Genomic DNA, 17,534 nt, shown 5'->3' with positions numbered 1-17,534 from the left:
AACACAACAATATAGTATATTGGGAAATAGTAAGCAAAATAAAACAGCATACACACGATGTGAAATGCTAAGCAAAATAAAACAGCTTACACATGATCGAAGGTTATAAAAGCCGATGTTGTATTTTGCTTATTATTTAAGCAAAATAAAACCGCATAAACACGATCTAAGGTTACAAAGGCTGATCGCAAGTTAGGCGGCACAATAATAAATACAAAAAAAGTCGAGAAAAAACACAGATATAAAGTACATTGCAAGTTACAAAGCAAAATAAAACAGAACAAATGACAAAAAAAAAAAACTTACAGCTGAGGCTACCGCAATGTTAAACCAGCATTCACATTGTGAAGAATAAAAAAAAGTGCTTACCCAGTAATTTAAGACGAACGAATGACGAAGGTAGCTATGTCAAAGTTTTTTTTTTTTAATTCTTTAGCCATGTCGCACCTTTGTGTCAGTAGGCATTGCCTTCCAGGAGGCTATCAAGTTTGCTAGATGCTGGAATGTGGAGGGCGTCCTGGAGGCTGATGGTAGGGTGAATATTTTATAGACAGGGTGATTGGAATCATTAGATTTCGAGGCCGCAAAGTTTTTTTTTTAGCTTAAACGGATCAAACATTGCTAGAAATAAAGCCATGCGTAGTGGAAGGGCCTTCTCAATAGTTTATGGACTAAATTTAAATTGCCTAGTGCTGTAGCTAAATGTTAAACTGTTACTAATGTAGTGGTACCTCTGCCTCGACAATGGTAACATATGTAAACAAGCACCAAAAAGTAGCACAAGTCAGACTTTAGCGGCCATTTGCTGTCTTTTCTGCTGCCATTGTCATGCTCTGTTGCTTGCAGGTAGTCAGATGGCAATAGAGGCACTGTGAGAGCTGGGGTTGGCGATTAGGGAGGTGGTGGTGCAGGGGTTAATTTGCAAAGCATGATGGTTTTGGAAGACGGAACAGGAGCCCTCAGACAACAGCGTGGTGCCTACAAAAATGCACAACTAGTTTTGTCTGAGGCTCCACTGGCGAAATATGACTCACACCACGTGACTGGCTGCTGGCAGAAAAACGTTGTCATGTGTGACTGAAACAGTTATCAAGATCGGTAAGTTTTCTCTTGCTTCAGTAGTCAGCGGCGCAAACATGCATCGGACACTGACATCAAAAGCTGCATTTTCCACGGTCCATGAAAGGAAAGGAGATAATTAATGAAAGGAAGGGGAAAACATTACAACTAAAAGTATAAAACGGAAGCAAAACGACTGAGGAAAATGCGCAACGCATAAAGGAGGACTGCCGCTGCTCGTGTCAGCACGAGAAAAGTGCCCAAGAGATGCTTTTTCACAAACATTATATCCTCACAGATACTTCAAATGGGAACAAACCGTCTTGGCAGGCAGCGAGCAGACCCCATTGTGCCGGCGCTCTCACTGCAGCAGGCAGATAAGGGCGGATTTCCATCACAAATAGAGCGATCTTCGGCACTGTCAGGCGCGCGCGAGCACGCCCTGTGGACCGGGCGCTCTCCCGCCTTTATTCACGGCGTGTCACCAAGACGTTCTTTCACCCACTAAACGATTAATACTGGACACTCCGCAAACGGGGATGAATGCTGAAATTGATCGCAGGCGCAGTTTTTTTTCACGTTCCCCGACAGGTTAGAAATACAAGTGGGAGTTGTATGAGCGCGCGCGCGGTTGACGTCAGCGGCGCGGCTGCCTGGGCTTGGAGGTTGCTGGAGCGCGCGACGGGCGCCGGGGCAAAGAGTTGTGCGGGGTGCACGCGGGCAGCCGAGAGGGAGCCGGAGCCTCAGGAAGACGCGCGGGTGGAACGACGGGGCGCAGTGCGCCTCCCACTGCCGCCAGCAGCCATGGCGCAGGCCAAGTGCGAGACCTAAATAGAGCGGGCCGAGTCAGAGAGCTTGGGCTAAGGACCGTGCATCAGAAGGCTTAGGTGAGAGCGTGGCCTGAAACGCCAGAGGGAGGAGGGGAAAGCGGCAGGGGGCGTTATACTGCAGTATACCTGTAGAAATGTATTGAACTGAATTGGTGTAGGAGTGTTAGTCCTTGATCAGAGTTGTGCCAGCAGCAGTGATGCTGCAGAATTAGTTTAAAGAGCTATGACAGAGATGCTAATGGTGCTGCAGTGCAAGTCTCCCTGGAGTTGTGATGGTGCAATGTGTATCTGCAAAAGTGTGTACACGTAGTGTTAGGTGTTTGTAGAGCTGTCCCGGGCTGAACAGTCGCTGCGGTGTTGGTCCCTGACTGCAGAACTGCGAGTGGGACTGTTTGTGCGACTGAGCTAGTCTGCGGACAGCTGTGTTGGCCCTGCATTTGGTGGGCAGTATTGCTTCCACAGTATTTGTGCTTGCAGGACGTTGTTGTAATGTTTCTGTTGCATTAGTCTCTGCAGAAAGGCGCACTTCTGTGTCGGTGCGGTGGGGGTTAGCCTCTGCATATGTGTGCTGCATTACTGCTGAAGAAGGCTGGGCAGTATTGGTTGTGCAACTTTGGTCCGTGGGAATCTGCTGAGGTGTATTCGTACAGCAGTGTTTATTTGGAGAGCTGTGTTGGGTTGTGTGGCCTAAGTATGGTTAGTCTCTGCAGGACAGAGCAGAGGAGGAGTTCTGCTGAAATGATGCAGATAGCTCCTGAGTCATAGACCAATAATAACGAAAAGCTGTCTACTGGTACTGCGGGTCAAAAGTGCCAGCCACATTTGACTGTCACGCTGTATTTGCCTCACCAGATTTTTGCATTACCTTATATACAATCCTAACGTGTAATCGTGACTTGGGTCAGCGAGAGCACCCTGAGTGCTGCTAAGAGTAGGCACCAGTAACAGACAAGTAAAGCTCGGTGATGAAACAAGACAGAGCGTGCTTCGCTTGGAGCGCGCGTGCGCATTACAAAAACGAAAGTGGAGCTTGCGATGACGGAAGAGAGATGTGCACATGCGTGTGTTCACGGGCGCGTACACAGACGCCAATCGGCGCGTGCCCCAGTCTGTATCACTTGGCAGGCAAGACGGTAACAATAGGTCTCGCTGGCGACTGCGTCGCCATGTGCGAGACCTAAAAATGGATTTACACTGTAATTAACAACAGTAGTTCAACTTTCAGTTCTTTAACAGGTTTTCTTTTAAATACAGCTCAAGGGTTTGTATCAAGATATCAATAGAGTGAAACAACTTTTGCTTTTCAATGGTACAGTATTTCAAACAGAATCAATGCTCTTGTAACGCGTCATACAGAAAAGTAAAGGAATCAAAGACAAAGAGTTTCATAATTATACACATATTCTTGACAAACAAGAGAATAACTCATTTGTGTAAAGGGCGATTAGTGGCACTGTGTTCTATTTCCTTGTGCTAGAAATAAACCAGAAAATTGACACCTGCGAAGAAAATGTTATATAAATGTCGAGGGGGTTAAACATAAGGGTACAATTCTACTTTTTTTATACACATAGCCATGAAAGACTAACAGATCATACAAATCAACATTTCATCCTTAAATTAACAAATACGAGAGTTTATCAGGATTGTTACAAATATATCAGATAATCTGAACAGAGATTGTATTCATTAAGTTCAATAAAATCCCCTAGGAGGTTCTGAGGTTAGAGAACTCAAGAAAACAATTAGAAACAAGTGGGCACACTATTCGTAATTGGTGTAGCCACTTGTAGAAAACTCGTCGCTTGCAAGTAACTCCTGGTTTAATTACTGAACAGTGATTTTTTTCATGTCAACTGCGGACCCAGAATATTCAAGCAACTTCTCAAACAGACTTGTTAAACTGGAACATTTTCTGACGCTAAAATCACCAGATTTAATACGCACAGAGCCTTGCATGCATTTGTAGACCACAAAATGATCAGAGACAACATGAAAGATTACATCTATAACGTAAAGTGGAAATGTGTATATTTGATTAACAAATAATCAATACATACCATCCAGAATAACGTCCCTGTGGCCAAAGTTGAATATTGGTCTATTGTTGAAAGAACACTGAATATGAGGCATATCAGCACAATTAAGAAACTGTAAAAAAAAAAAATGAAAAACAATTACTTAGAGCTACTAGAACATGGACAATGTCTTACACGCAAAATGTTTTTATTAGCATTAATTAGCAAGTCGAATGCAGCAATAAATAGGGGTAAGATATTTTTTTTTTCTTTTTTAGAGCATCTGTGCAAGATGAGACATATGTTTTCTAGAGAGAAACAGTACCAGCTATGGATTCATTGATGACTAGCATATGGAAGATATGATGGCCCATTCGTCAGAAAGGCAAATCCATGATTACATTGCCGGAAGGCAGGCCTAGCTGACATCTGTGGCACCTTGATCCCCCCCCTTCACCAGTGGGGCATGGGCATCAATATACATGAAAAAATGAACATGCAAACTACTAAAGGTGCCAGGAAAGAGGGGACACAAACCTTTTGGGAAAAGGAGAGAAAACCCCATGGGATGCCACTTTGTAAAGGAATGGAGGAACAGCAAAAAAGAAGCAACGATTGCAAAGGCACAATGTAATACACGCAAGAGTCCTGACACGGGCATCGAAATGAAAGAAGGGCTAAGCAGTGGCAGCTCCTCCACTAGAGCGGAGGAGTGTCGCATCACTGCCTTGAAGCAGTAAAAGAAAGGAAAAAATAAAATGTTGATAATGTAATGTCATTATCATTTTATTTTGTCCTCCTGCTGCAGCAGGTTTGCGTGACAGGGTGCGGTGGGCGGGGCTGCAGAGTAGGGGAGGAGTGGTAGCACCCCTCTAAGTGGGCACTGACTGTTTGGCTGGCCCTCTCGTGCTGGCCAAACAGTCATGCGCACTTAACCTGTTCTCTATGCAGGCTGCATTACAGCCTGCATGGAGACCATGTCCAGTCCCCTAGTCTCTGGCTGAGCGCTGAACCACGCCACTCAGGCCAAGCACAACGCTGCATTGCAGCATTGTGATTGGTCAGGGGAGCCTGGCTGCCTGCTTCCTGTTTCATTCCCGAAGCCAGGAGAGACAACGGAGAGATGCGACGGTAAGATAAGATTTATTTTCATTTTTAAAAAATATCCCTTACCATCGCCACCCACGATCCATGCCGGCGCTACTCAGACTAAGAGCAGCTGATTGTCAACTGTAGTAAAAGCTGTTAAAGACCCAGTTTGCCCCCATCATTAGCAGCAATATGCAGGGCATCCAAATTCAAAACTCTACAGACTGATGAGAGCCAGCCTCGAAACAGCTGCATCTGTTATTGTCTTCAATAAAGATTTTTATTTGTGATATTACTTTACTACTGCTCTTCAACAGCTTTGTTGTCAACAGGAGCTGTGAAATCTGGTGACAGATGTCAGAACCCCTTTCATAAAGTCAACGGGCAAGCAGTGGTTACTGAGTCCAACCATGGGGGTTGTAAGGACCTAGCTGCGACACTGCCCTGAGGCTCCCACCCTCACCCTCACCCTCCTGCTCCTCTACTCTACTCTGTATGGAACTCCTCCTTTTCAGCTATTTCTGCTTTTTCCTCTTAGCTCTCTTTTGCCTATCTGTCTGCTTTTCCTCTCATTTTTGCACTCCCACTCATGCTCAGCTTTTGCTTTTTTGCCTCTGCCAATTTTCATCTCAATCTACATTCTCACATAGCACTTTATTTGTTACACTTTGGCTGTTTTCTGCTCACTCCTGCACACTTTCTCAGCTGTTCTACCTCTTTTCTCTCTTCTTTTTGCTCCATTCTCAGCCTGTTTGCATCCTTCTCACCTTTTCCCCCATATCATGAGCTCACCTGATTTTCCCCCGATCACTCTGGCCCTTGGAACGCTTACCCCACATATGTGCCTAGAACCTCTCACTTCCGCTCCTACTTAATGTCAGTTGCCGCAAAGATGGGTAACAGAAGTGCTGCTGGCACGCCAAAGATGTGTCAAGGGCAAACCCATCTACACCAATCTACTCTCCTCTCGCAGCCAGTGCCAGGACCCCAGGCCTTCACCTGCCGGTATTACCCTCAGACGCCACTCTGCTGTGGTAATTCAAGCCCTTAACCCTGGGCACTCCTCCCAGTGCTGCAGACCAGCCTCCTCTGACAACACTGAAGATCTTTTATTCTGCATCTTCCCGGCCTGCTACTACCTCCAGCCCTCAACCTCCCTCTCAGCTCCCAACACACAACCCACATCACCCTTCACACACCTCTCCGTCCACCTGGGCTTAGCTCCTCCTCCCTAAACACCCATCCACCAGACACTCCATTGAAGTCTGGGTCCTGGAGCATGACCTCTCACGAGACCTACTCTTTCTGACCGAAACCTGACTCAACCCCAACATCAGTCCCCAACACTGCCAGGGAAATCCCCCAGATATAAGATCATAAGACAGAACAGAACCTGCCAACCTGGGGGAGAACTAGCCATCATCTTCAAATATAACCTCCATTGCTCAGTTACTTCTCCAGACGCTAGTGACTGTCTGGAACATTTAGCCTTTAATCATCACATCTCCAACACCTCCACTTTGAGTAGCATTCTCATTTACTGGTCTTGCAGCCTACAATCCCCTAGTGCTTGATACCAGCTCAGTCATCCTCTCTGTGACCTCCACTACCACCTGGGGGGGCCTACCCTAACACCAACAATGTCCTGGATGACCTGACCACACTTGGCTCACCCAGGAAGTGAAGGATCCCACCCACGCAGCAGAACATCTCCTTAACCCCATCTTCAGGTTTTACCAACCACAAATCAAGCCACCAAACAGTCAGCACCCACCAAAAACATAGAAAACAGCACAAACAATGCAAAAGAAATCTCTGCAATTAAAGGACTTCACCTCCCCCGCCACCAGCTCCACAACCAACACCCCATCTCAAGACCCCTGTTCCTAGCTCTCCCACCTTTTTAACCGCATGATTAACATCTACAACAATGTTGAACCTCAGCTGTATCCACCATCGCAGCTCTTCTACCCAAACTCCCTGGGGAACGCCTTGGCCTCCTGGTACATCATCACCAAAGCAGAAAACCTAGCGACCATGGAATACATTCACTCGGGACCTCCGATGGATCCCTGCCCACATTTCATTTTCACCAAAGGACTGGACGCCATTGGCACAGCTTTGACCCGATACTCAAAAACTCCATCAGCACAGGCACCTTCCTGGATGCAGGAAACACGCCACCATACTGCCCCTACTGAAGAAACCCTCAGCAGACCCAAAGATGCTGGCTAACTACTGACTGATCTCTTTGCCGCCCAACCCCACCAATATGCTTGCGAAAATCATAAACAAACACCTGCACGAACACCTGAGCAACCTCCTCCTCGACCCTGCCCAATCCAGATTGAGACCCAAGCACAGCACAGAGACTGTCCTCATTGCTGTCATTCATGATATCCAATTGGTTATGGACAGAGGAGATCCCCCAGTTCTCATCCTACTTGACTTATTGGCTGCCTTTGAAACCACCTCTCACCTTATCCTCTTTCAATGCCTCCATGAAGCCGGCATACAATGGTCCATCCTTCGCTAGATCTGCTCCCTCCTCATCGGATGCACTCAGTCAGTCAGCCGGTCCCCTACACCTCGGCCACCGCCAATCTCATCTGAGGAGTACCCCAAGGATCAATTTCAGACCAAAGCTGTTCAACGCCTACATGCCACCATTTACTAACATCATTCGATACCACAGAATCAACATGCTGATGACACCCAGCTCGTCCATTTTCTCTCCAACGAACCATTCAACACCTGGCCCAACTTCAACACCTGTAAGTGTGAAGTTGCCAGTTGGATGAAGACCAACTGTCTGAAATTTAACACAGACAACATAGAAGTGGTACTCTTTGGAAAGAATACCTCTCTATGAAACTCTACCTGGTGGCCAAAAGATCTCAGACCAACAACCTGCCAAGACCCTGGTTATAATAGTTGTCACTCTCCCCAAGCCGTTATAGGCCCTGGGAAGCCCACTCCCGGGGCCAAAACTTACAATAAATGGGAGGGGGCACATGCAGTCCCACTCCACGAGTCTAATTAGGTCCTGGGGACCCCATCCCCCACTGACTTTTCTTAATGAGAGGGGAGGGTAGTCATGTGCCCCCCCTCTGCTAGCCTTATTAGGCCCTGAGGACCCCATCCCCAAGGCCATTTTTATATTCATTAAAGGGGAAGGGGGCTGCGCAGCCAATCTCCTCGAGCAGTTATCCAGCACAGGAACCCCATCCCCTGCAGCCCGCATTACTGAAAGGTGGGTGCCCTAGTGCTCACCGAGAGCACCCACCATACAGCTGGTTCCCCACATGGAGCAGGAGCCGGCTTTGCTCCTGGCCACAGGGGGCAGCTAGTTCTGATTTTCCATGTGAGCAGGAGCAATACTTTGCTCCATTTCCCTGACCGCATCAGTGTGGGCGGGGAAACAGACACTTCTCTCATGCAGCATGAGAGCGGTGTGTGGATTGGATAAGGAGCTGTGAGACCTAGTGCTGGAGGAGTCTGAAGCTGGCCGGAGAACACCAAAGATGTGCTGCAGGCCAAGAAGGTAAGGGAATTTTTTTTCTTCATTTTTAAATGTAAATGTTTATTTGTATGTTAAATTTGATTTATGTAGACCCACCATTTTTGTGGTTCACAAACCGCCACCGGCTCACACCCAAGTAAAGGTGGGCAGGTTATTGTGTGCACTTTGAAAGTGTAAAGCCCAGTCTCAGACCCAACACCCACAAACAGAGCAAAACAACACCGTTTTACCACCCAAACACAGAAAAGGAAACAAAAGGCCCTTGGCAAGAAGATATATTTTTATTGTACCTGTATTTACATAAAAATGTTAATAACGGACCATCTCTGACAGGGAACCAGACACAGAAGAATGTAGACAGAATGAACGCAAAACATGAGAGGGAGAGAGGTGTTTGTTGTTGCCCAAGACAAAATATTAGAGAAATGTGATGGATGACATCACAGCCAGCCCGGGCAGTGGTGCTTCAATGGGCTGCTGAGCTTTGAACGATTTTTTAAAACACACGAGTAACAAAATAAAATACTATGCGAGACCGGGACTTCTTTAAATGGCTGGCCGGCGTTTGGTGCACAGACAATCTAAAATTCCTAAAGCACGAAAAATAAATTGACAGGGGTGTTCATCGAGTCTGGTATATAACTAACCCCCAGATTCATCATGCTCCTCTTTTCCTAGTCCTTAATAGCGATTATTAAGGAATCGCTATTAAAGACTCGCAAAATGGGATGCATGTAGAAATCGCAAAATTTATAGCGATTTCTACTGCTTCCTTATTTGCAATTTGCTAATTGCGAATCGCATTGGCCCATAGGAATGAATGGGGAGTCATTCCTTATTTGCGATTCGCAATTAGCGAATCACAAATAGGCCCATAGGAATGAATCGGGCGTCAATCCTTATTTGCGATTCGCAATTAGCGAATCACAAATAAGGAAGCAATTTCAAGGGTGCCAGGGTGTCCAAATTTTGCCATTTTTGCATTTGGGATGATGAATCCCAAATGCAAAAAAAGCGCTCGCAAAGGGCCAGATTCTGCAAATCTTGCACTTTGTGAGCGGATTTTTGCTTCATGAATCTGGCTGCAAGTATCCATGAAACTAACAGAGATTGTATACCTATGGAAAATAGTTCTCTCCAAATAAAATAACCTCGTGTTCATAGTAAAGTCGGTATTTGTGGGGAATGTTTAACACCATCCTAAATTCTGCAAAGATGCCCCTTTTCCTGGCGTTATTTATGGGAACCGTTGCACAGGAGGAGCAGAGCTTTGGCACAGCCGCGAGCTTATGTGTAAATCCGGCTTCATAGCACTGAGGAAAAGAGTTACCGCATCCAAGGCCTAGGACATCGGAGCAGCAAGGTTAACGGAATGTGATTTATTTTCAACCCTTTGGGAGAAAACAAAAGAAATGAAGTGAAAGAAAAAAATTGTCAGGAAGATGGAAAGCGTAAATAAAAACCTGAGTCTTTATCTAGTTCACTTACTAGACTGAACTTGGTAGAAAATAATTGTTTTTTTCTTAGCCGGCATCTTTAACTTAATGTGCATCTGTCATTTTTAGCTGAACACTAAACACGTTACATTCCACTGTATCGCAAATTATTGGACACAACTTAACCAAGTGCATTCAACAGAATAATGTTTCACTCACTAGGTATGCCATGGAGGGGTAGGAAGAAATAGTAGCTCAGTCACAGCGCAAGCAGTGGAAGAGCAGAAACTAATTCTAATCAATCTGTACTTGGCCTTTGCTCCACAGAAAGTAAAGGAAGTGACACTTGGCATGCGCTGGTCAATTAGGAGGCAGCAAAGAAGAGTGGCAATAAAGCTAACGAATGGTAAGCAGTGGGCGGGCGCCAAGCCATATTTTGTAAAGAATACCCCTCGCAAACACAACAGGTGCTGTCCCAGTCTCAAACTCAAAGTAAGTGTATTTAATGAGCTGGTGAGTCTGCATGAACAACACAATGTCGAGTTGTCTTTGAAAACAAAAATGCTTTTCTTTTAAAGCTACTTCCAGGGCACACTTCCTAAAAAAATAAAAACGTGATTAATTAGTAGAGGTGTACAAAAAGCGACCAAATTCTTAGTGAGAGCCAAGCCATAAATCTGGCTTGGCCCTAATAGTCAAAACGCATGCTGAACCGGTTTAAGAACCAGTTCATAATGGACACAAGAGATGGCATAACATATAAGAAGACACTCTTTGAAACAAAATATAAATACTTTTTTGTATCCTAGGATTAGCCGTTGGCTGTCTAGTTTATTAAAGGTGTGAAAGTTTGCAGTGAAGGACAATGAAGCACAGTGTTTACTAAATATCACACAACTTGGTCTTCTCTGGAAACCGGGATTTCAGGCCAAGTTTCAGATCACTGTAGCTGCAACTCTTCCACTTTTTTTTAATAGATGAGGCTATGGACAGTTGTCATCCCAGACTTAAATATGCAAGCTGCGTTCAATATATTCAAGTAAGGTGATTTCCAAATAATATGTTTTTTAAACACAATAAAATGATCAGACAAACTGGGAACCCAAGTGAAATTAATTGACAGAAGATTACCTCTAAATTTAATAAACAGCACCCCAGCTAACTAGTATATTAAATAACACATGTAAGCCGACCGTTTCACGTTCCATGTACATCTTAATATAACGGTCGTCCGTCCCTGACCTAGCACATAAAGCTACTCCAGGAGATCGACAGCCCTTCAATAGAGCAAGGGTGTAAATGTAATGAAACCTGACGGGGTCCCTATGCAAAGGGTTTTAGGACGATACAACGTCCACTCAGCCTTTACCAAGCATGCCTTTACTAAGCATGGTAAACCCCCCTTCTTGAATGAACTCTTAACCACCACTACCCTTCCCTAAACCCTAAATTTTCCCTTACCACCCTTTACCACTACCCACCCCTAAATCCTAAAATTATACTTACCACCCCTAGGATTATCGTTACAAACCTTTACCCCTACCCACCACTAAACCCTAAATTTTAGGGTAAATAGGGTAAAAGACGACAGGTGACACTCCCATTGAAGCTGTACTCTTCCCCCTCCCCCCCACACCTCCGATACACCCCTACAAACGAGGCAATAAACTAGATTATGACTGAAGGTAAGAAACGCTGGCATGGACAGCAAAGTTCAATGGTTGCATAACACTAGACATATTTTGTTTTGCTGTTAAGCTTTCAACGTAAACTTTCAAAAGAGGTGAAATGGTGCCTTGTTTAAATTACAAAGAAGCTAGGAAAGAAATGTAAAATCCCACTAAACTCTCCCCTGAAGTTCTGCATGATCCATACATAAATTCAGAAGTGACCTCAGGCATTACTAAAGAAATCACAACAGTTAATCAAAATGCGCAAAGTACACTGCAGGTGACCTAACCTGTGGTGAAACTCATGAAAGTGCACACACCATCACCACATTTCTTACAACAATAATGAAAACATGTCCGATGATCTGAGGTTACTAAAAAGCCAAAAAGCAGCATTGTATAAAACTCTTTAAGAAATAAATATATCAACTAATGCATGTAAAACATTAAAAACAATTATTTTAAAAATACAAATTAATTTTTGAATATGGGAAATATATGATTCACTGCATACCACATAAAACAGATCCATACCTATTCATACCCATAACTTAAGATTCCTATAGAATACTGTGGTTATTTTACATATTTGCTAATGTCCTATTACTTACCGGTAATCTTCATTACTCCGGGTCCCATAGTCCTCGACACCTTCATATACCAAGTGAGATAATCCATCTCACTGACAGAAAAAAAGAACGAAAGAATGCTGGACCTACCCTCTCCCTCCCGCTGGGAGTACATAAGCGTACAGGTCCCAGCATTCCCTCTGAAATACCAAGCCAAGGATCAAGACCGGCAGATCGGGAGGGAGGCAGGGAGGGAATCCATGAAGGTGTCGAGGACTACGGGACCCGGAGTAATGAAGATTACCGGTAAGTAATAGGACATTACCCCCAGGTCCCTCCGTCCTCGACACCTTCATATACAAAGTGAGAAATACCAAAGCAGACCCCGGCATTCATCCAAAAACTCAACAAACCCCCAGGACACAAAAGAACCCAGGGATTCATCGACAAAAACAGAAGAAACCAGGAGAACACAGCCAAGCCCAGAACCAGCAGGAAGGCACACAGGACCCGGCAGCCCCACAAGGACATCCCCCAAGAACGCCAAAGAAAGAGACGGTCAACAGAGCGCAGGCACAAGCACCCAGACCAAAAGGAAGGAGAAGCACAGGCCAGAAACCAGCCCACCACACCAAACCAAAAGAACGCGGCACAAAGAGAGACCAGAGGAGGAAAGCCGGCCGAGGAGGCCCCGGAAGCAACAAGAACCCAGGAGCGAGAACCCGAACCAACCGACAGACAGGGAATGGGGAAAACCCCAAACCCCAGAAGACCAAAACATCCCACAGGGAAGGAGGCCACCAACCAAACCAGGAATGCCACCAAACCCAGAACAGCATGGGCAAAGGAGGCCAACCCAAAGAACAACGCGCAGAGACGCCCCAGACCCCAGTCGAAAAAACGACCAAGCAAGGAGAGGCCAACAGGACCGGAAACCAACAACAAAGAAGCCCAACAAGGGCTGGCACAGAGCCACCAGCCACAACCCCCCGAAAAACCCAACCCCAAAAGGGAGGGAAAACAAGACAGGATGGGAGCACAGAGCAAACGGGAAACTGCAGCAGCCCCAAAACCAGGCACAGAGGACAGCACAAAGGAGGCGCACACACGGCACAGAACCGCTTAGCCACCCCACACCCAGACCAGGCAAGCCGCAAGGGCAGGAGCAGCGGAGAAATGAAAACCCCAGGGTGCACAGCAACCAGGCCACAAGCACAAGGCCCGAACCCAGCAACACCGGAGAGGAGCCAAGCAAACAGCAAAAGGCAGGGCAACAATGCCAAAGGAACCGGGAAGCCAGGACCAGAGCAAAGCAACCCGACCAAGCTGGAGGACACGCAGGGCCAACAACCCCAGAAGTAGCCCATGCAGTGCCCAGACCAAAACAAAGGGCCAGAGGAACCGGGAATCACCAGCCCAACACCGCAGGACCACACGGAAGGCCAAGTGGAAGCAGGAGGAAGCAGAAAGGCAGAGGGCCAAGCACCAGGACAACCCCAGACAACCCGCAGCCAGGAGGGAGAGTCCCACAGAGGCAAGAGCACCACAGAACCACACCCCAACCACAGAAGGAGGGCGGGGGGCACCCAAACAAACCCACACCAGGAACAAAGCCCGGGGAAGCAAGGGAGGCAGAAGCGAGCTAGGACACTAGAACCAGAAAAAAAAAAAAGGAAACGTCCGACAAAACACTCCCAACAGCAGCCCGAAAAGGGGCAACACAGCCAAAGAACCCAGAAGGCCCAGCCGGAGGTCAGCCCGAACCAGCAGGAAGCCCGCAGACCAGGATCCACAGGACCCCAGAAGGACCCAACAGGACGCCGCCACACAGCAGAGCACCCCGCCAGGACCCAAAAGAGAGCCCAGGCAAGGAATCAGAGCCCCACAAGGAGCGGAAAAGCCCCAGCAGACACCCAGGCACGGGAACCAGCCAAGACCAGAACAACCCAGGAGCAAACACACCAGAGCACAGATGGATCAAGAAGCCAACAGTACCCGGCAGTCCCAGGAGGCCAGGCAGGGACCGACCCGCCCTGACCACACAAAAAAACAGAGCGGACGAAGCCGGCTCAGAAGGGGAACACGACCACGGGACATCAACCCGGAGAACAGCAGAAGAGGAAAAACAGGCAGCACGCCAGGACAAGGAAGCAGCAAAGACAACCAGGCCCAGACAGCAGAGGCATGAACCCCAGGGACCAAAAGGCGAACCACCACCGGAAACAAACCAGGTGGGGGGGGGGGGTAAGGGCAGGACGGCAGGGAAAGAAGAACAGACGCCGTACCACACCCAGCCCGAAAACCTCCAACAGACACCTGCAGGAGGCCTTCGCCCCAGCCAGGAACAACCAGGCAGGAACTAAGACCGAACCAGGAGGGGCGGCCAGGAACACCAGAAGTAAGCCAAAGGCAGGAACAGGAAGAGCCAGGGCAGAAGCAGCCAGACCCCCGAAGCAACTCAAGCACACAGAAGGCCCCGGGACAAACACCCGAAGCTCCAGGACGGAGCGAGGGAGAAACCCGGGAAGGAGCAGGAGGAACCAGGCGCAGACCAACAAAGCCAGGAACCAGGAGCCCCAAGACCGAGGGCACCAGAAGGCACAGCGAAGCCGAAGAGCCAGCTCCCAGGAGACCGGTGCCCGAGACTACACGGCCAACCCGACCGAGGTCCAACTAACCAAGCAGAAGCCAGGAAGCGGAGGCGAAGAACCAGGACCCCCAAGCGGAGCAGAGGCCACATCAGCCAGCCCACATCGGGGGGGAAGGGCACAGAAAAATAAAAACTGTGCACGCAGCATACCCAAAGCCAGGGCCCGCGCGCCCGCGAGACACCGAGAAGCAGGGATGCAGAGGGGCACCAAAGAAAGCGGAGAAACCGCGGCAGGCCAACAGGAACCCAGGGGAGGTAACAGGATCCCCCCCTCCGTGGCCCAAGCAGCAAAAAAACGACCCACCACCAGCAGGGGGAAGGCAGCCATGAACACGGAGGAGCCGTTCCAAAGCAGGAGGGAACAGAGCCGCACTCCCAACAGGCCGCTGCTGAAGAAGCGAGAGGCAACGACGACACAAGAGCAGCAGAGGGCAAGGCATAAGCAAGCAGGCAGGAAGACACCAACAACACAGGGAATCCAAGAAGCAAGCACAAGCATAGCCAGCCAAAAAAGGAACAAGCCACCACCGTGGCGACAGGATCCCATGCCAATACCAGGTAGGAAGAAGCGACCCAAAGGCAGAAGACCCCCAGCACGCCCGACCCCACAGAACAAAAGATAGAGCAGAGGTGAGCAGGAGGCAAGGCCGCAGGCCATGGAGACCAAGGGAGATGAGCCCAGGAACCAGCGCCGACGATCAGCACTGAACCTGGAACCACAGCGACTGACCGTAAGGGTACCCAGAACAGCAGCGCCAAACCCACCACCAGCGAGTTGAGAGCAGATGAGAACAGGCGCTGGTAGGACGAAATGGCTGCAGGCTCCTGAACAAGAAGCACCCGGAGGCAGACGGCCAGCGTCAAGACACGGGCAGGGCGGCACCACACGAACAGACGCAAACACCCAAGGCGGGGGCGGGGCAGAGAGCCCCAAAGAGCACCAAGAAGGAGTCCACCCAGAAAGTACAGACCCAACTGAAGGCACACTCAACCAGGGCAACCAAGCCTCGGGAGCAGCGGGGGAGCGGAGGCAGCAGTAGGACAAGCAAGAACTGAAACCCTGAGCAATAGGAAATGAAAAAAGAAACATTCCCAAGAAAAGAAAAGGACACAGCCACCCGCGGGCATCCCGGCGCGGGGGGCCGTCAGGAAGAGCAAGCAAGCCAAAGCCCAGAGACACACGGAACCGGGCTGACAGCCACCGGTGCCAGGGATCTCCACAGAAACCGGAGCCCCAGCATCCGTCGGCAGACGCCCTGGCCGCAGCGCCATACCACCACCCCGAACCATAACAACAGAGCACCAGGAGGCAGCCGCAGGAGCTGTAGCACCATGGAGGACTGAAGCGGGAACGTAGCTCAGTGGCAGAGCGCATGCACCACATGCATGAGGCCCCGGGTTCAAATCCCGGCATCCCCAGGAGTTCCCCGCGCGCAGCGAGGCACCAGCACAGGGAGAAAAAACATCCAGTGCGGGGGCCAACAACACAACAAGGCCCCCCTCCCACAACCAGGAACAGCAACCACATGGACAGGCAAGGCGAAACAGCACCCAAAAACCAGCGCTCGCCACCAGAATCACAGGAACAACATAAACTGTCAAGGACACCCGAACACAGACAGCAAGTACCACTGAATTCGGGCATCCTGCCTGGATACTCCGCAGTTAAACAGAGCTCACCTCCTTGGGCAAAACAGACCGCTACGCGGTACTCACCCCACCGGCCCGGCACACCAGGAGCAAAACCACCGGAAAGTGAAGCGCCTGAACCCCTTTTTATTATTATTATTATTATTATTATATTTAGGTTTGTAAAGCGCTCAGCTACCCGTAGGTTTCCCGGCGCTAAAACCAAAAATGAGAGGGGAGAATCTGAAGAAAAAAAAAAGAAAAAAAAGCCTGTTAGATGTTGAATAACCAAGTTTTTACCTGTTTGCGAAACCTAAGGTAGTTGGGTTCAATTTGTAACTGGAGGGGAAGAGAATTCCAGAGTGAGGGGGCAAGCCAGGCGAAAGAGCAGCCACCCATTCTGGCTTTTTTAATTCTGGGAACAAAGAATAAGTGCTGGCTAGATGAACGCAGATTGCGAGGGGGACAGTAATGTTGTACCAAGGAATTAAGGTAAGGTGGAGCTAGGCCAGTATTTATTCTGTGCATGATGCAGAGGGCCTTAAATTTTGTCCGGTTTTCAATAAGCAGCCAGTGCAGAGTGCGTAGGGAATTGGAAGTGGGGGATGTATTGGGTAATTTGCAGAGTAGTCGCGCTGCCATGTTCTGGACAATCTGCAATTTGCGAATCACCTCTTTACAGGCTCCCAGGAGAAGGATGTTCCCGTAGTCCAGTCTAGAGGTGATTAAGGCCTGGACCACGGTTTTCTGAATGTCCAGAGGAAGCATCCATATGATCTTATGCAACCACTTAATGATAGTGATGCAGGTGGAGGAAGTTTTGACCACATGGTTCTTCATGGATAGCTGGTCGTCAAAAATGACGCCAAGGTTGCGTGCTGTTTTTGACGGGGTGGGTAGAGTGCCCATTTGAGAGGGCCAGTGTTGGGGTCCCCATAGGGTGGTGTTATGGCCAAACAGAAGCAGTTCTGTTTTCCCCCCGTTCAGTTGCAATTTGTTGTCCAACATCCAGGCTGCGATGTTGCTCAGTCCTGTACAGAGGGAAGAGGAAGGGGAGTGAG

The 17,534-nt window shown here is 48.3% G+C and overlaps 1 protein-coding gene and 1 non-coding gene across 2 annotated transcripts in view; one reads left to right on the top strand and one right to left on the bottom strand.

The window, feature by feature from the left end:
* KCNQ1 (potassium voltage-gated channel subfamily Q member 1) overlaps positions 1–17,534 on the bottom strand; it is a 1,107,170-nt gene that overhangs the window by 640,803 nt on the left and 448,833 nt on the right. The window contains exon 2 of the mRNA XM_078682891.1: positions 3,950–4,040. Coding sequence (XP_078539017.1) covers positions 3,950–4,040 — 91 coding nt within the window. The remainder of the gene's footprint in view (positions 1–3,949; positions 4,041–17,534) is intronic.
* TRNAV-CAC (transfer RNA valine (anticodon CAC)) lies at positions 16,192–16,263 on the top strand. Its single transcript has one exon. It is a non-coding gene; the product is annotated as a tRNA-Val (tRNA).

The sequence above is a fragment of the Lissotriton helveticus genome, chromosome 3_1 (assembly GCF_964261635.1).
Source record: "Lissotriton helveticus chromosome 3_1, aLisHel1.1, whole genome shotgun sequence".
NCBI classification, from domain to species: Eukaryota; Metazoa; Chordata; class Amphibia; order Caudata; family Salamandridae; genus Lissotriton; species Lissotriton helveticus.
This window is presented reverse-complemented; position numbering and strand designations above follow the sequence as displayed.